Source organism: Carassius carassius, chromosome 5 (genome assembly GCF_963082965.1).
Source record: "Carassius carassius chromosome 5, fCarCar2.1, whole genome shotgun sequence".
NCBI classification, from domain to species: Eukaryota; Metazoa; Chordata; class Actinopteri; order Cypriniformes; family Cyprinidae; genus Carassius; species Carassius carassius.
The window spans coordinates 17,456,509-17,476,605 of NC_081759.1; the positions used below are offsets into that span (position 1 = coordinate 17,456,509).

Genomic DNA, 20,097 nt, shown 5'->3' on the forward strand with positions numbered 1-20,097 from the left:
AATGTTAAATCTAAATGTTAAATCTAAATCTAAATGTTTAATCTAAATGTAAAATCTAAATCTAAATCTAAATGTAAAATCTAAATGTTAAATCTAAATCTAAATCTAAATGTTGAATCTAAATGTTTCGGTTGAAACTAAATATTTAGCTAATATGCAAATTCAAAATGCCGGAAGTGCCAAAATAAAAGCTCGATGAGGTCAGTGTGTGTTTAAAGCATTGTGTTAAATAAGGAACGAATAAAAATCATCTCATCCGAGGAAATTGACTCTTGGACATGGATTATCGTGATAATGACAACCTAAAATAATAAACACGTTAGGAAAAATGTACACGTTGTGTACGTTTAGTAGGAAAACATCTGATCCACACTCCGGAACAGAAGAGGGCGGTATTGCGCCAATAAGATGGATGCCAACCGCCGTTAAACTGGGAAGAAGACGAATATGACGGCTTGCTGTGAGTTACAATATTTTTTTTTTCACGAAATCATTATTTAAATTTAAGAGTACAAGTTATTTTCATACAGTGGTATTGATTTTGGAGTTAATAATCTATTAAATCTAAGGTGTAAAGTCAGCAACATATAAGCAAAAGGTGTAAAGACGCTATCCTCCGGTTTCACAGGCAAGACTAATTGAGCCATGGCCTGATCCTGGCTTATTCTAAACCCTGTTTGTTACTTACATAATATAGCATATTTGTGATTGTGCTGTAAAAACACGTTTTATAATGAATAACTAACAGGGGAGCTCCATTAAGTACACGACTCAAAATCTGACAGGATAGTCTTTATTGCAGGTGAGCACATTTAACAGACATGAAACAGGCATCTGAGTTCACTCATTGTTGTCAACACTGCTTTAGATGAGTGTAAGTCACGTAAACAAACAAATCTACATAAAGTAACTAAACACAGGTTATCTATTTTATTTGTCCATTTGCAATATTGATAATTTTAGAAACATTTGTGTTGGATAAAAAGCGAGTTACATCATTTATTAACTCAACATGCAGATGCAGTATATCACAGATAAATCACAGAGGAGACTGACTCTTGTCCGGATGTTACAGGAACAGATTATGTTTATCTGCTGTAGAGTGACTGATGAAGGAATGCTGCCATCAAAGGATTTGTGTAAGTACACTACAAAAATAAATGAAACATTTTAATTAGTGTACTTTCAAAGAGTTATAACAGCACTTTTCTTATTGTTGATTTCTGTGCATTTGCTGCAGATCTTTTGTGGTGGAGCAGGACCTGCAAGGAAAGGGGAAAAAAGGAAATACCTGAAACAAAAGAATAAAGTAATGACTTTTTTTATTGTGTGTGTGTGTGTGTGTGTGTGTGTGTGTGTGTGTGTGTGTGTGTGTTTGTGTGTGTAGGTTATGAAAATGTTTGCAGACTGGTGTGTGCACTGAGGATGGAGAAGTCCACTGCAGCATCCAGAAATGGTCGAGAGATATGGATGAGATGCTCCATCACTCCAGCTCTCACCAGGACCAGATGCTGCTGTGGTCTCTTCATCATCAGTGGCCCCAGAGCAGCGAGAGCATCTAGAGAAAGACCAAAAGACACTGAGGATTTGATTTTGGTAAAGTTTGTTCTGCTGGTTTCTGTTTATACAATGAAGGCTGACTTTCAGAAGCTTTAAAAGCATCATCAAAAAATGTGATATAGCTTTTATCTGAAGTCATTGACAGTGCTCTTATTACAGGGGCCTACAATCCTCTGATTCACCTGGAGAAAAGAGCCGTGCTCACAGACATACTGGTGGTTTTGAACCAGTTCAGTGGTTTAGCCCACTACAAAAATAATAAATTAATGCATGTACTTGTAAACTATGTGTAAATGTTTTAAAGGTAGTGGTGCTCATGGAGAGCAGGCACACGATTGTTTGGAGCAGACACAGCAGCAGTCAGATTGTCCTGCTCGTGTTCTTCTGCTCTCGCTTCAAGGTTGTGTGGTTGAGAGAGCCGACATCATGGTCTTCCTCATCCTGTTGCTCAAAGACATCCCCGTTGAGAAGAGTGAGACTGTGAAACATAGCGCAGCAGCAGAATCAGAACAGCTGTGTTGAGATGATAGTAAGATGTGGGGTTCAGCATCTGTAAATACATGATTGTTAGAACAGTAAGTTTGAATGAAGCTTTGTTTCATGTGTTGTTGATTTGTACATGTATGCATTTATTGTGATGATAACATTTATACATTCTTTTAATCATTTAAACTTGTTTCTTGTTGTCAGTAAATAAAATATAAATATTTTATCTATTTGTGTATTAATTGCTTGACTGAAAACTGATGCATTCAAATCAACTGAATTAGTGTATATTCATGTATAGCTATGTCATGACAGAAAATACATTTTGCTTCTTTTACTAAAATGTAATTTTAAGGGAAAAAATGTATATAATTATTGGTTGGCATTTATCATTATTATTGCATGTAAGTGTTGGGGTGGGCAAAGGATGCAGTTCATTATGGGGTAATCTTCATTTTTGAGTAGTAATACTTACATTTTTAGAGTATAAAATCATCAGACTTCTCCAAAGGTGAGATCTTCGAGCAGCTGTTCGACGTGTGCAGACATTGCAGAGTCGCTGAGAGAAACTGTACTGGACTGCGGAGTTAGTGATGCTGTGAAGTGGTAGTGCACCTGTACCTCTTTTTATTATTATTGCCAAAGTTATAACATAAAAGATCAGGGTAAGACGGTTGTATTTAACAATAACAATCATAACACCATAAAACAGTAAATAAAAATTGTACGTGTTCATCATATGAGATCCTATACAGGAAAAAAAAAAATCACATAAAATAATTGAAAAAATATTATAGAGATAACGATTTTGGGTTTTCTAATTCTATATAAAAAAAATCACATTAGTGGAGTTAAAAATACAAAAACTACAGGAGCATTGAGCAGCATAGAGCGCCCTCTCGTGGCTGTAGACGGTCATGTTTTCTCTTGGTGTATGTCAAATTAATTTTGATAAATAAGTCGCAGGACCAGCCAAACTATGAAAAAAGTGTGACTTATAGTCCGGAAAATACGGTAGTCATTATCACGATAATCCATGTCCAAGAGTCAATTTCCTCGGATGAGATGATTTTTATTCGTTCCTTATTTAACACAATGCTTTAAACACACACTGACCTCATCGAGCTTTTATTTTGGCACTTCCGGCTTTTTGAATTTGCATATTAGCTATTTAGTTTCACCCGAAACATTTAGATTCAACATTTAGATTTAGATTTAACATTTAGATTTAGATTTAACATTTATATTTAACATTAATATTTAGATTTAACATTTAGATTTAGATTTAACATTTGGATTTAGATTTAACATTTAGATTTAACATTTATATTTAACATTTAGATTTATATTTAACATTTAGATTTTATATTTAGATTTAGATTTAACATTTAGATTTAACATTTAGATTTAACATTTAGATTTAGATTTAACATTTAAATTTAGATTTAGCATTTAGATTTAACATTTAACATTTAGGTTTAACATTTAATATTTATATTTAACTATTTAAAATATCTCTAAGTTGACAAATATTGTTGTTAATGTGCTAAGAAGTGACCGTCAAAAAATTCATACCATTTTTTTTTTTACATTGTTTGAAGCTAAATGTGACAAAATGTTGCTGCTATTTTCAGCATGAGCAGCTTTACAAACGGCGCCCCATACGTTTGCAGTCACCTTACGTCATCGCAAACGCACACGGAAAACGCATGGAGAACACGCGACTGAGCATAGTTGTAATTTTGTTGTTATTTTGGTGCTATTGTAAGGGAAACAGGTCAATTTAGCTCAAAGGGAATCATTTAAGATTTTAAAGGGAATTTGAACAGAATCACTGTTTCACGGCTGATCACAGATGCCCTGCGATTCACTGAACGAGCCATTTAACATCAAATCTGCGCTGGATATTAATATACAAAGTATAGTGAAAACACTATCAATTAGCACAGTAACAAGATCGACAGTTTAAGACATTAACTTGTAAGCACAAAACACAAGATACTTCTCTTTTCAATATGAATAAGGCTTTATTAGATAAATCTAAGACATATAAACTAATCTAACACATGAACGCACGCACTCACACATTCACACAAGTTGCAGGAAGATCGAAAGTTAGGGAAAGATGAGTTTAAGAGAATGGAAATGTGGAATCCCAAGTTTACAGCAATACGTGAAATTGCATAGACATGAACAACCATCAATCACTTAATTAGCCCTAGCATTGAGTTCCTCAATGAGGTTAAAATTATATTAGATACACCAGTAAAGGTCACAGTCTGGAGGTAAAGTTACTTGCGTCTCCTGTGAAAAGGGAGTCCCCTTTGTTGTTGTTGAAAGGGGTTTCCCGATGTCGCTGATTGGCTGGAAGTTCAGTAGTTGCTGAAGTGACGTCTTGGGAAGCCCGTGGTTGGGCGTTGGCTGAAGACGCGTAGTTGTGTGGGCTCAGAACACAAAACTCTCAAACGGAAAAGAAAAGAAGTAAAGTTTGACGAGACTAGGTGGTGTTTCTTCTCATTGTGGCTAAGTAGCAGCAGGCGTGCAGGCCGAAACACGCTGGAACCGCGCTCAAAGAACAGTGATGACTAACAGCATGGCTAAAAGCTAAAGCTAAGAAGCAAAGCTAAAAGCTGGCATGACTGATAGCAAAAGCAAAGCTAAAACTAAAAGCATACATGACTAATAGCAGAGCAAAGCTAGAAGCTAAAAGCAGAATTTTATGGTGTCCTGAGTATTTAAATTGGCCTGTTGGCCACACCTCAAATGTTGACTTGACCAATCAGATATTGTCTTGGCTCGGGGGTATCATAAATCATATGTTATCTTATCAAGCACATGGTCTGAATTTTCCCGCTCTTGCAGGGTCTAATTTTGGACATGATTCCTATAACAAGAATATGATACATTTGACAAATAACTGATGGTCATGACTGTTTCAAGCAAGCAGATTCAAGCACATACATATGAAACATGAATATGTATCCTTAAGCTATCCAGTAGTTATTAAAAGACATACACCATAAGTGATTATAAACATGATAGTCAAATGTGTGGGTTACATATAAATGAATATGGGGTGAAGCGATGGACTGATATTCATTTATAAGTCTTTTTGAGTTCATTTTCGTCCATATATATATGTAGAAAAGACAGTTTTCTGTGCCATTATCTGACAAAGATTTCTGTGGAGACCAGAGGTTAAAAGGCCCCCCTTAGGGAATTTCAGTCTGGTTCTGCTAGGTGGGTGAAGTCAAAGGATCTTGTGTAGTACTCTCATGGGTTTACACGTGATGTCCGGCGTTGCCTATCAATTACGAACAACAAATTTGACAATCTCTTCTCTGAATTGAAATTGTCAATAATTGTTATAGTGGTTTTAATGTTGAAAGCTGTTCTGTGAAAGCGTTGGTTGGTTATCTTGCTTGGGACTTGTGGCACAGAATGTTTTATGACTTCCTGTTGCCTTACTGAGGAATTCGGCACGTGTTTCAACCACAGTTCTGATCAACTCTTTAATTTGTCTGATTCGAAATTAGATTTAAATTAAATTTTTATTAATTTAATTTTGACTTTTAGGAGTGTGTGGAATCAACCTCGGCTCTCTCGTGTGTTGAGGAAACAATGATATCGACAGTGTTACGCATGCGCAGGATACTTTACTTCCTGAACAAGTGCACACCCGAGTCCGTGTTGCTTGCACATTCACGCGATCCGCGCCACAGTTCGGGAGCAACCGAACTCAGACCACCTTCTCCGGGTAGTCTCGGGTTCGGTACCCCAGTGTGCACCAGGGTCCGATGACAATGTTCACATTAGCGATTTTTCATGCGAACCATGCCCCGTTCCGCACTAAACTGCCAGTGTGAAAGCCCCCTTTGATTGGCCTTTTATTGTGACCAGCCTAAGGCAATAATAATATTAATAATAATAATAATATAATAAAAAATATTTGAGAGAAATAGGTCTTCTGTGTACAAAGAAAAAGTCTTAGATCTTTGAGTTCAGCTCATGAAAAATAGGGGCAAAAACAAAAGTGTTGCATTTGTAATTTTGTTCAGTGTATATTCATTATAAAAATAACCAAATACTGAGAAATGTCTTCGATTTTTACCTGTTTTAGTTAATGTTAATGCTTGTTATGTTTTATTATGAAAAAAAATAAAAATTAAATCAATTTAAGTTTGTTCAGGCCCCGTAGTGTAGAGCCCTGGCTGAGAACAAATGATTTATACTGTTATGCCGGGTCAGAAATTATTTAGGGACTGTGTAAAAAATGTCAACGAAATTACTACATACACCAACAAAATTCAAGATATTGTTGCAAAAAAAAAAAAAGTAATTGAGAGTATTGAGTGTATATATGAGATGTGGATTTGTATATTATAATATGATATAATTAAGCAATATCACAAGAGCAACAGAACTGTTTTGAAAATATATATATATATATATATATATATATTGCTTATATGAAAACATTCAGTAAACAATTTTTTACATTATTCTATACATTATATTTATTAATTTGTACTTGTACCAATTCAGATGCAGCTTCGGTGCCAGTACTGTAGTGAATTTTGTTGTTTCTTTTGATTGGTAACATCTCTGTAAGTGTCTACTTGCATTTAATGACTAAAAATAAGGTATTTCTCAGGCAGTAAATACTTTAGCTCAGTGGTCACCAACCTTTTTAAGCCTAAGAGCCCTGGCCTTAGATTTTATGAACAACGAGATCGACCTATTGCAAAATATCTGTAACAGTTGTTTTTATGTTTGAATTTGTAATAATAATAATGTGGCGCAAATTCACTCTCTGACAGCAATTAGTGCGTATGAACCTGAACCAGTCATAATCACTGATCTATATATATAGATCAGTGGTCATAATATATCGTTTCCTTGGTTACCGCTATAAACAAAGCAGAGCTGCACTTTATATGAAGGTAGGAGGAGATGAAAATGCCATTGCCAGCCAACTTTTCTAAAGACAGTTCAGTTCTCTTCAGTGATACATTAACATAACCCCATACCCCCAATTCAATATTTATAAGTTCTTCCAGTATTTCGAACATAGTGAACACAGTGGGCTATTGTTCTCCTTCTGCTAAAAGTATTTTCTGCTCTTTGCGCTAGTCAGCATCTCTGTCCTGTTCACATCCTGTTGACAGACTCAGGCGTATTTTTCTTTATCACTGCCCCAGTAGATACCGAAGATAACAGAAAAAATACAATGCAAATGTAATGCATTTTTGTTCTTATTTTCGGGGTCTACTAGTGATAAAGATCTACCAGTCGCTAATAAATTGAAAAAATGAACATGCGGTATGCACGGTGCACATGCGCACTGCACAGGAAACGCTTCCACACAAAGAGGAAGCGCTCCTGTGATTTAAAGGGGACCGCACACAATCCAGAAATCATGTCTTGTTTCGTTGCTAACACATTAGTAAATTGTTTTTACAATTAAAATCGTTACGCAAGGAGCTTGGGGTCGTCTTGCACTGAAAACTGAGGTAAAGTGTGATTGAGATGAGTTTCTTTATAGCCTTTCACAGTTAGCTGGTCTTATGGCTGCTGCTGTTCGGCTAAGATTAGCATGTGAGCTAATTCCACGTTGATCAACAAAGCGCTACGTAAACAGAATCACTAAAATAGAATTGTAAGTGACATTTCTGTCAGTATCAAATGACAGTTTCGGTAACAGTTACATGCCGTTTGAAATGGACGTTTCTGATATTTGTTTTATACTAAAGTTAACTGAAGTTGCTGCAATGTATTGTGCTGGACTGCAGGTGTTTTATTCTATGACTGTTATACGTGTGCATACATAGGCATTCATAAATGTGACTGCACTAGTAGTGAAAAGGTAAAATCAGGCCGATTATTGAGAGTACTGGAAGCTCTTTGAATAAAATTGCCTGAAGTATTGATTTGAATGTATACCATTAACGTTACACGTATACCTCTGCATATTATAATTCTGTTTAGGCAGTTGTGTTCAACTTTTCTCTACCATCTAAGAATGTTTCAAGTTGGATGTTGTTTTCTTTAAGTTTCTTTCTTAAAATGTTATTGCTTAATGAAAATATATGTTATTTCAGTTTAGCTGCCACCTATACCCCCAGCCTATACTTACAATGCTAAGCTTAACATTTCCACACAACACAAGTTTGTCAAAAAATACCCCTGGATGCTGTTTAAACACGAGCATTTTCTATTTTCTTGCAGAAATCGCTTCTGCTGTGTAAGATGGAAACTCTGGTTTACTGAACTTTATGCCCAGTTTTTGGCTTGGCAGGGCAGTGAGGACACTCAGCAAATCATCTTTGCCAAACCTTTGTAGGGAAACTTCATTTAGAGGAACACTAAATCAACCATCTCTCCAGTGCTGGAGGACTCTTATATTTTCACGGGGCTTTGCATCTATCCCCAGTGGCATTTTTTTCTGTGTGCCACAAATTCACCAGTTTAGTCTCAGCTCTTTTTACGTTTCTTGGCCTGAGTTGCAAAGTGGACGTCCAGTCATGGCAGAGCAGAGATACTGTGTGGAATATGCCAAACGTGGCACGGCTGGCTGCAAGAAATGCAAAGACAAGATCATGAAGGGTCTGGTCCGGATTGGCAAGATAGTGCCCAACCCATTCAGTGAGTCTGCAGGAGAAATGAAGGAGTGGTACCACGTGAAGTGCATCTTTGAGAAGCTTGAGAGAGCACGTGCCACCACGAAGAAAATCGAAGACATCACAGAGCTGGAGGGATGGGAGGAACTTCAGGATGAGGATAAAGAACTAATCAATAAACATGTTTCAGGTATCCAGCCATTGTTACCCCATACTTTACTCTCCTTGTTTAGTTTGCATGATCAGTTCTAACTGTAAACTTGACATATGCTGAGCAGTCTCTCTTCTCTTCTCTTCTCTGACAGAGCTGGCAGCCAAAGCCAATGCAAGCCCAAAGAAGAAAGTGCAAGCAAAGTTAAATAACAGTGGGCAGCTGTCAGCAACGCTAGCTGATCCAGCAGTCAATGCTCCTCGCAAGTTTTCTGGCTTTACAGGTACAACACTAAGAGAGTTACACAAATGTTTTTTTTTTTTTGCTGATATTTTTTGTTGCTTTTTGTAATGCACACTGTGGTTCAAAAGTTTAGGGTCAGAAATATATTTTTTATGTTTTTGAAAGTCTTTTATGCTCACCAAGGCTCTGTTTATTTGATCAGTTCAGTAAAAACAGTAATACTATGAAACTATTTTCTGTTGTAATATATTTTAAAATGTAATTTATTCCTGTGATTGCAAATCTCCAGCAGCCAGTTTTCAGATCCTTCAGAAATCATTCTGATATGCTGATTTGCTGCACAGGAATAATATCTTTTTTTTTTCTTTTTTATAATCGATGTTAAAAAAAAGTTGGCTGCTTAATATTTGAAATAGATATTTTTTTCTAATAAAGTCTTTACTGTCACCTTTGATCAATTTAAAGAATCTTTACTTAATAAAAATATTTATTTATTGGCAATGTAACTTGGTTGTTATAGAGACCATAGAGATTTAAATATAATATTCTTTGTCCAAAATTAACTTTTACCAGCTATAAATATTACAGAAAATTAATTATATTACTGTATTCCTGCAATGTTGTGTTTTTGTGCTGTATCATTTAAATACATTTTCATCTCTTTATATTGTTTTTCTAAATATTTAATATTATTTTTCTTTAATTTTAGGAATAAAAGGTTATATATACAAATTATATTTGTAGTCACTTAGTACTGTATATGGAGACAGAGGAAAAATAGATTTTTTTTCTTTTAAATAAGCATTTTTATCAGGCCCCCTATGCTTAGGTTCAGTAGTTTCCCTGTTTTTCTGCAAAAAAAGTTTATTAGTCTGTTATTAAATGGCTTATTTTCAAAAATGTCCAGCGTTATTTTCATAGGAACCTGATAAAAATGCTAGTTTAAAAGAAAAAATCTCAGACGGACTTGGAGGTTTTTGCATCTAAAGTCTTCATATAGACAGTTAGTGTATCGAAGATATTATAAAGATAATTTTGGACAGCTCTGATATAGATGTATAATCTATCATGTAATACTGTCATGCTCTACCAACTTAATACAAAGTTTATCATGTGTCCACAGCTACCAAGGCCGGTTCCTCTTCCTCCAGTCCTGGACCATCTCCAGCCAAACCCACTCAGGGGAGCGCTTTATCAGCTCAGCTATGTGATTCCAACCATAAAGACTGCTTACTGCGGGAGTTCCGCAAACTGTGTGCCTTAGTCGCAGAGAAGTCGGGCTATAACGCCAAGACCGAGATCATCAGAGACTTCTTAACGAAAGGCTCTGGTGGAGGTGAGCATCGAAAATATGGCCCAACATGAACACATATCTCTTAAAAAGTTTTTCAAAAGCATCTTTTTTTTGTTCCCTTTAATATGCCTCTCACATGTCTACAGACAAATTCCGAGGAGATTTGTACCTGACAGTGAAGCTTCTCCTCCCAGGAGTGGTTAAGAATGTGTACAACCTCAATGACAAACAAATAGTCAAGCTTTTCAGCCGCATATTGAATTGCAGTCAGGATGAGATGGTGCAAGACTTGGAACAGGTTTGTCACATTTGTCACACTTTTTTTTTCAGAAGTCAGTTCTTTTGGGAAATACTTGACGTTTTCTTTACTGACCTTTATCGGTTTCATATAGGGTGATGTTTCAGAGACAGTGCGGATGTTTTTTGAGGACAGCAAGTCTTTCCCTCCAGCAGCCAAGAGTCTTCTAACTATTCAGGAGATTGATGCTTCACTGAATCGTCTGTCCCAACTCACAAAGGAGGATGATCAGCAGGCAGAGCTGCAGGATATTGCTAAAAAGTCAGAAATAAGTCATTTTTAGAATTTGATTATTTAAAATTCTTATTACAAATGTTTTAATTTTTTAGAATGTTCACTTAAAATGTTCATCTTGATTCCCAGATGCACCGGAAATGATCTGAAGTGTTACATTCGTTTGGTCAAACATGATCTGAAAATCAACTCTGGGGCTAAGCATGTGTAAGTGTAGCTAGCAAATTGTACCTGATGGCACTGTGTTTATTCTGTCTTATGTCCATGTGAATTTTCGCTCATCAGTTTGGATGCTGTGGACCCCAACGCCCACGATGCCTTCAAAGCCTCTCGTAACCTGAGTGACGTAATTGACCGGGTGCTACGGAACCAGCAGGATGCTTCTAATGGGACAGGGCCCAGAAAGATCCTCAGTGTGGAGGCGTCTCTGATGACCCCCGTACAGCCAATGCTGGTCTGATTCGCAGATAATTGAAAAAGTTCACCTAAAAAACAAATTCTGTCATTTACTCATCCTCATGTTGCTCCAAAACTGTGGGAATTACTTTCTTCTGTGGAATATAAAAGAGGATTTTTTTAATATATATCCTTTAAAGATCCACAGTAGAAGGTCACACATGTTTGGAATGGAATTTAGAATGAAAATGTTTTGATGAGCTGTGTTTAATTCAGTATTCTTCAATAACAACCAAACCCCCCCTCAAAGATTATGCTCATATCTACTGCTTGTTTTTATTCTTGTAGGCAGAAGCATGTAAGTCCATCGAGTATGCCATGAAGAAATGTCCTAATGGGATGTATTCTGAGATCAAGTATGATGGTGAGCGTGTGCAGGTCCACAAGAACGGCAGTCACTTCAGTTACTTCAGTCGAAGTCTCAAACCAGTACTCCCACACAAGGTCAGGACCTCCAGTCTGGGATCTCTTAAAATCAAATGTGAGGGATGTTTATATACATGTTTAAAACCATTCAAATCTGTTTTAAAGAGTTTGCTTTTCTCCCACAGGTTGCCCATTTTAAAGATTTCATACCGCTAGCATTTCCTGGTGGCCATAGTATGATCCTTGATGCTGAAGTTCTTCTTATTGATACAAAGACTAGCAAACCACTGCCTTTTGGGACTCTTGGGGTACACAAGGTAAACCAGAAAGCAACGTGTTTTGATGTTCTCTAAAGGATTAGTTAAACCTAAAATGGCATTGTCCTATTCTTTCTCATGTAACTTTCAGTGGTCTGAATGGACGCTGTAAAAAAAAAAAAAAAAAGGCATCATAAAATGAATCCACGTAAACTCATGCACTACTCAAGTCTCTTATACTCACCCAGGCTGGATGCATTTGAGTATAAATCAAGTAAAACAGTTATATTGTCAAATATTATTACTTCTTATTTATAATTTTTTTTAAAAAAATCGAACAAACATTATCAATATTTAATTTTATATTAATACATTTGTTCACGAATCGAGCGTTCGAAGTGGCTGGTCCTACTCTCTGGAACAACTTACTATCTCACATTAGAATGGCCTCCTCTTTACCTGTTTTTAAATCTTGTCTAAAAACTCATCTTTTCACTTTGGCGTTTAATAATTGATTTCGCTATGGTCATGTTATGTGTATTTGACATTATGCTGATAATTTTTTACTTATTGTATGTGCTATTGACTGTATACAGCACTTTGGTCGGCTTTTAGATGTTTTTAAATGTGCTTTATAAATAAACTTGAACTGGTACTTTTGATCAGTTAAATGTATGTTTGCTGAATAAAAGTATTCATTTCTATTTGTTGCTAGAAAGCCGCTTTCCAGGATGCTCAAGTGGGTCTGTTCGTGTTTGACTGCATTTATTTCAATGGTGTCAGTCTCATGGACAAGTGAGTCAAGCTAAAGGAATGCATTTTGCATTTATCTGCAAGATATTGCAGGTTTTAGAGAAAAATTAAACGATGAGGTTTTCATGGTAAGCCTCGAAAGATGTTGATGTGGTGATGTTTTTCAGGCCTCTCTGTGAGAGAAGAAAGCTTCTCCATGACAATATGGTGGAAGTTCCTAACAGGATTCTCTTCTCAGAAATGAAGCATGTCACGGTTTGTTTTTCTTTCTCTACTCATCATGCATGTGTTCTCGATGTTCAAGAATGCTTACAAATGTGTAGGCAGGTTATTAGAAGACTTCAGGGTGGATGATTTTATAAAGCTCATCACATTGTGTCCCAACAGAGAGCTGCTGATCTGGCAGAAATGATCACACGTGTCATCAGAGAAGGACTTGAGGGTTTGGTTCTGAAGGATATCAAGGTATAGCCTGAGTATGATCTGACTGATGATAAAACTGGCCAGCCAATAATATGTGCACTACTGGTTACATGAGTCACTGCTGTTACATAAACCTATAATTTGGTGGCATTCTTAAACAGTTTTCCTAAGCAACAGTGAATAGCAGAGGAAGAAACTGGAACCCACTCTTTTTATACACACTGGTTGGAATAGACAAGTTGAATAAAAATAAATTGACCTAATTTGTAAAAATATTAAGTAGTACAATACACCTATGGTAATGGCTGCCAAAAACAGAAGCATTCTGACAGCTTATGGCTTTTAAAATGAAAAAGTGCAGTGCATTTGTTTGTTTGGGTGACTTCATGGTTTTGTTGCTGTTTCAGGGGCATTATGAACCAGGAAAACGTCACTGGTTGAAGGTGAAAAAGGACTATCTGAATGAAGGAGCAATGGCGGACACCGCTGACCTCGTGGTGCTTGGTGCTTTCTATGGCAAAGGGTCAAATGGTCAGTATCGGCAGTCCAATCCAAGTGGATTTAAACAATAACTGAACTTCAGAGTTGCTAGAAAGAAATATTATGTGTTTCTGTGTGCCAGGTGGAATTATGTCCAGTTTCCTTATGGGATGCTATGACCCAGAATCAAAGAAGTGGTGCACTGTGACCAAGTGTTCAGGAGGCTATGACGATGCCACCTTAGCCAGACTGCAGAAGGAGTTGGACGTCATCAAAATTGGCAAGGTAAATCTCATGATTTAATCAGTAGTGCCTCCATTTCCATATCAGATTTATGAAAGATTTATCTCATACATTTCCTATCTATCTTGCTTTCACAGGATCCAAGCAAGATCCCAGGATGGTTGAAGATCGTCAAGAACTATTACCCAGATTTCATTATCCGAGATCCAGAAGTAAGACTCTTCCTAATACGACCGAAGGGATGTTTAATGTTTATGTGCTTGTAATGTGAAATGAGCTTTGATGAGACTCTGTTAAAAGCCTGGTTACAGTCGAGTATGTGATAGAAAAATGGCAATGAAGGAACTTTATTGGCTTGTTAGCTCTTTAACTCAGAAAAATGTGTTAAATAGACTGTACAACACTTACATTTTTAAGATGTTTGTACTGATTTGAAACTGTAGTAGTTTCTGTTGTGTATTGGACTATAAGGAATAATAACCTGTATGTCAATGTTTTTAGAACGCACCAGTGTGGGAAATAACAGGAGCTGAGTTTTCCAAATCAGAAATGCACACTGCAGATGGCATATCCATCCGCTTCCCACGATGCACTCGAATGCGAGACGACAAAGACTGGAAGACCGCCACTAACCTTCAGCAGCTCAAGGTACCCTTGATTGGAAAATATTTGCATATTCGAATGCATTTTACATAGAGATGCAACCAGGAACTGTAGGATATGCCATCAAGCGTCTCAAAGATAATGTTGCACAGGGTTTCCCACAGACTTGCACTCTATTTGTGGTGGCATTTATATGAAAATTCATTGTTTTGCCAGCAGGAAGTGCTTTTAGAGCGGGAGAGATAGAGGTTTCCTTGGTAATGGCTGTACACAAAGCAGCGTTTTGCTCAAAGACGCTACTTTATCAGGCATTACATGCAAGAAGAAATGACAATGACATCCAAAATGTTCTGAAGACAGATGGTTTCCTTAGTGATATTAAAACACCTATTATAAAAATTGTAACTTTAACATTTTTGATTTTGGAATGTGCAGTGATCACGTGTATTCAACAAAGTCAAAGCCTTTTTGAAAATCTATTTTTTCTTGTCAGTTTTGATATTTGCCATGTTTTATTAATGCATGGTGTATATACAAGGATGAGCCATTTAAAATAAGATCCACGTTTTTTGTTGTTGTTTTGACAACATAATGTTTAATTAAAATGTCACAACTCGATCTTCCGGTAAAATGGCATAATTTTCTCTGATGTATGCCAAACTTCACTATTCATTTAGTCTGCTTAAACTCTACCCATCTACAACTGACTACAAGCTCGCAATGCCAAAATATCAAAATCCAGTCCACTTTTGATGGGTGCAACCCATTTTTTTTTTTGTCACACTTGGATATAAGCTACTACATTATGAAGGAATTGCAACTTTTAAATAAATTATTTCTTGTATATAAGAATTTCTTTCCCCCTGCAAACTATTAGGCTGGTGTGTAAATCAAATATTGGAATATATATTTTTTTGCAGGAGCTGTATCGTATTTCAAAGGAGAACTGTGATTTTGAGGTGACTGCTGGTCCATCCAAAACTAGCCAAAATGACAAGAGCTCCTCCTCAGGAGGTGAGAGTGGAGGAAGTTCTCTCTCTGCATCTCATGGAGCTTCCACGGCTAACAAGACCAGTAGGTGTTCACCATGAACAGATCCTGTTTGGTCTGTAATTGTCAAATGTTGACATCTGCATCATAAAAGTCATTCTACATTCTATAATTGTTCCAACTGTTCAGAAAACGGTCATACTCCCAAAGCAAAGGCAGTGAAAACAGAAGCATCTTCACCAGCAGTTAAGAGGAAACTACCCACAGATAAACAAGATGCCAAGAAGGTTTGTTATCTGACGAACCCATATATGCTAAACACCATTCAAAAGTTTTTTTTAAGTATCTTATAATTACCAAGGCTGCATTTATTTGATCAAAATGCAGTAAAACCGTAATGTTGTCAGATATTACTACAATTTATTTAAATTAACTGTTTTAATAGATTTTAAAATGTAACTTATTCCTATGATGGTAAAGTTGATTTTCAGCAGCCATTACTCCAGGCTTCAGTGTCACATGATCCTTCAGAAATCCTTCTGTCATTCTGATTTCGTGCACAAGAAACATTTAATATTATTATCAACTTTGAAAACTGTTATGCTGCTTGCTTATTGGCCTAAACTTAACTTAAGTTACCCCAAACTTTGAAATGGCAGCATATTTTCTTTGAACACCGGTTTAGCCTGTCATGCCCTGTCATGGTTCATTTATCCGTTTTTAGATCATCTCTCCACTCAAACCCTGTGATCTTGTTCTATTTCAGATAAAAACAGAACCCGTTGACAGCAATGGACAAAGCAAACCGAAGATGGTTCAAAAAACTGACCCAAAAAATGAAAAGGTTTTTTTGTTTGTTTTTATACTTCTTTTGGTTCGTCTTTTGTACTTAAAAGGCACCTATTATGCCCCTTTTTACAAGATGCAATTTAAGTCTCAGGTCTCCCCAGAATGTGTCTTGTGAAGTTACAGCTCAAAATAATCTACAATCATTTATTATATCATTTTGAAAAAGACTATTTTGAGTGGAGGCAGAAACCAGCTGTCTCTTTAAATGCAAATGAGCTGCTGCTCCCTGCCCCCTTTTCCTTAATAGATCTGTGCCTTTACAATAGAGCTTAGATCGGGCCCAACAAATCAAGCCCGACCCTACCCGAGCCCGAGCACGTTGTGTCCGAGCCCGGCCCGGCCCGACACTTCACTGTAATTATGAGCCCAAGCCCGATTTAAACCCGACCATTTGTAATATGTGGGCCGTTATAACCAGGGGCGGCGCCAGATTTATTTATTTTTTTTTTTACCGCAGGTGCTGCTGTGCTAGATCATTTAGGCTACGGGGGAGCTGCGCAGTTATATATATATATATATATGCGTGCTGCATTTAATGCACAAGACAAAGCCAACACATATGTTGTCACTCCCCACGACTAGTTTAAAATGTTTCCATACCTCCGATTTTCCTCCAGACTTGCTCAAAGTTAATTCTCCTGTTTTAATTTTTTTCTTTGCTTCTTCAAGCTCCATGTTGCACTTATTCTACTGAATAGTACAGCACGCACAGCAGGTGTGATGCATCACGCATGCGAGACTGTGAGTGGACGAGACGTTGCGCATGACACGTGACGTGCTTTATCAAGGGCCTGACCCGGCCCGAGGACGGTGGCGGGAAATATCGGCCCGGCCCGCAGGTCGGGCTCGGGCAGAGAATCTAAGCTCTACTTTACAACTCGTACCTCAGATACGTTATTAAAAAAACATGTTTTTATGACATCTATAATACTGAAATCGTGTTTTAAAGCCATATCAGTTTGAACTTTAGACTGAGAACTGAGAATACGATTTTCTGGGCGCACACATCCAAAGCATGCGCACAGAAAGTTTGTTAAATCATCGGATGCAAAATTCACTTAAAAACACGTTACAAAACTGTCGGCCATGTCTGTGACTGTAAACAGCTGGAAAAGAAATGGCATGTTTATATTAGATCTGTGTAATGTTAGTGTGTTGAAAACCTGTGACTTAACTTTTATCCAAAGATATTCTGTATTCTACAGTCGTGGCCAAAAGTTTTGAGAATTACATAAATATTAGTTTTCAAAAAGTTTGCTGCTAAACTGCTTTTAGATCTTTGTTTCAGTTGTTTCTGTGATGTACTGAAATATGATTACAAGCACTTCATACGTTTCAAAGGCTTTTATCGACAATTACATGACATTTATGCAAAGAGTCAGTATTTGCAGTGTTGGCCCTTCTTTTTCAGGACCTCTGCAATTCGACTGGGCATGCTCTCAATCAACTTCTCGACCAAATCCTGACTGATAGCAACCCATTCTTTCATAATCACTTCTTGGAGTTTGTCAGAATTAGTGGGTTTTTGTTTGTCCACCCGCCTCTTGAGGATTGACCACAAGTTCTCAATGGGATTAAGATCTGGGGAGTTTCCAGGCCATGGACCCAAAATTTCAACATTCTGGTCCCCGAGCCACTTAGTTATCACTTTTGCCTTATGGCACGGTGCTCCATCGTGCTGGAAAATGCATTGTTCTTCACCAAACTGTTGTTGGATTGTTGGAAGAAGTTGCTGTTGGAGGGTATTTTGGTACCATTCTTTATTCATGGCTGTGTTTTTGGGCAGAATTGTGAGTAAGCCCACTCCCTTGGATGAGAAGCAACCTCACACATGAATGGTGTCAGGATGCTTTACTGTTGGCATGACACAGGACTGATGGTAGCACTCACCTTTTCTTCTCCGGACAAGCCTTTTTCCAGATGCCCCAAACAATCGGAAAGGGGCTTCATCGGAGAATATGACTTTGCCCCAGTCCTCAACAGTCCATTCACTATACTTTCTGCAGAAGATCAATCTGTCCCTGATGTTTTTTTTTGGAGAGAAGTGGCTTCTTTGCTGCCCTTCTTGACTCCAGGCCATCTTCCAAAAGTCTTCGCCTCACTGTGCGTGCAGATGCGCTCACACCTGCCTGCTGCCATTCCTGAGCAAGCTCTGCACTGGTGGCACTCCGATCCCGCAGCTGAATCCTCTTTAGGAGACGATTCTGGCGCTTGCTGGACTTTCTTGGATGCCCTGAAGCCTTCTTTACAAGAATTGAACCTCTTTCCTTGAAGTTCTTGATGATCCTATAAATTGTTGATTTAGGTGCAATCTTAGTAGCCACAATTTCCTTGCCTGTGAAGCCATTTTTATGCAACCCAATGATGGCTGCATGCGTTTCTTTGCAGGTCACCATGGTTAACAATGGAAGAACAATGATTTCAAGCATCCCCCTCCTTTTAACATGTCAAGTCTGCCATTCTAACCCAATCAGTCTGACATAATGATCTCCAGCCTTGTGCTCGTCAACATTGTCACCTGAGTTAACAAGACGATTACTGAAATGATCTCAGCAGGTCCTTTAATGACAGCAATGAAATGCAGTGGAAATGTTTTTTTGTATTACGTTAATTTTCTTGGCAAAGGACTATGCAATTCATCTGATCACTCTTCATAACATTCTGGAGTGTATGCAAATTGCTATTATAAAAACTTAAGCAGCAACTTTTCCAATTTTCAATATTTATGTAATTCTCAAAACGTTTGGCCACGACTGTATATAACCGTTTTTACCTATGCAGTGAAAGTTAAGAGTGGCCAAACATCACTGGACCCCACTGACTTAATAGTGTATTTAAAAAAATAAATAAATCATTTTTACAAGCTAAAGGGTGTAATTTTGCCGTTACAATACTTCATCACCACTGAAGCCCTTGTCATCTTCCTGCAGACACTACTGGACATTTTCACAGGCGTGAAGCTCTACCTCCCAGAGTCAATGCAGGACTTTGAGAAGCTTCGGCGCTACTTCCTAGCGTACGATGGAGATTTGGTGCCAGAGTATGACTCTGCTTCAGCCACACATACACTGGGAGAGCCAGAGGACGACTGTTCAGCCCAGAGGGTCACCTCCAACTGGATCTGGGAATGCATCCGAAAGAGGAGGGTGGTTCCTCCCTGCTGATTGAGGTAGAGACTGTTGGAAGGACACTACCACAAAGCTCAGGCATTTTGTCCTATAATGAAATTGTTCATTAGAGAACAGCAAACCAGCTTCATCAGACCCACAGCTCCAGCAATAACGACCTGAATGAAGTTTTTCTAACTGGTGTCTCAATGTTTTTGTTAGCTTTACCACATTGTGGTATTACACACATTGTACTAGAAAACTGTCTGTTTTCAAGTTTGTTGTTTTGACATTATTTCTCATTATGAATTCCCATATTTATCATTTTTAAACCTTGGTGTCATTGGCCAATGCTGCCACTCATATTATAAGCTTATTCTTCAGAGAGGTCGATAACTAATGATTTTGATGATTTCATGATGTCATTTATCTGTTTTGAAAGTGATGTTTGTATGGAGTATGCTCTTGGGCACAGGATGAGTAATCAACAATACAATAGTAACAGCCATAAGGCATGATTATGGAATGAATAATTGTGTAGAGTAAATTGGGTAAGAGCCCTCTAGCTTAGTAATGGTAGTTGTGTAGAATTTCAACATTCTAATTAAAACAAGCCTTTTATGCACAAAGAAATTGATTTGTACCTGAAGTGTGAGCACACAACAGGGAACAGCAGTTCTGTTC

At 37.5% G+C, this 20,097-nt stretch overlaps 1 protein-coding gene across 3 annotated transcripts; it reads left to right on the forward strand.

Moving 5' to 3' along the window:
- The first annotated feature begins 7,401 nt into the window (after positions 1 to 7,401).
- Positions 7,402 to 20,046, forward strand: LOC132140878 (DNA ligase 3-like). 3 transcript variants are annotated; one of them, XM_059549927.1, is made up of 21 exons: positions 7,402 to 7,559; positions 8,275 to 8,856; positions 8,972 to 9,100; positions 10,184 to 10,396; positions 10,501 to 10,652; positions 10,747 to 10,913; positions 11,016 to 11,093; positions 11,172 to 11,340; positions 11,631 to 11,786; positions 11,894 to 12,025; positions 12,681 to 12,760; positions 12,886 to 12,973; positions 13,106 to 13,183; positions 13,549 to 13,672; positions 13,764 to 13,906; positions 14,002 to 14,076; positions 14,366 to 14,512; positions 15,388 to 15,541; positions 15,647 to 15,744; positions 16,224 to 16,301; positions 19,237 to 20,046. In XM_059549927.1, the coding sequence occupies exons 2-21, from the start codon at positions 8,322 to 8,324 to the stop codon at positions 19,468 to 19,470; spliced, it is 3,030 nt and encodes a 1,009-aa protein (XP_059405910.1). In that variant the 5' UTR covers positions 7,402 to 7,559; positions 8,275 to 8,321; the 3' UTR covers positions 19,471 to 20,046. The 3 variants fall into 3 exon arrangements, with proteins under 3 accessions (XP_059405910.1, XP_059405913.1, XP_059405912.1); XM_059549930.1 differs by having other exon boundaries at positions 7,411 to 7,566; positions 8,550 to 8,856; XM_059549929.1 differs by lacking the exon at positions 7,402 to 7,559 and adding an exon at positions 7,612 to 7,705.
- The last annotated feature ends 51 nt before the right edge of the window (positions 20,047 to 20,097 follow it).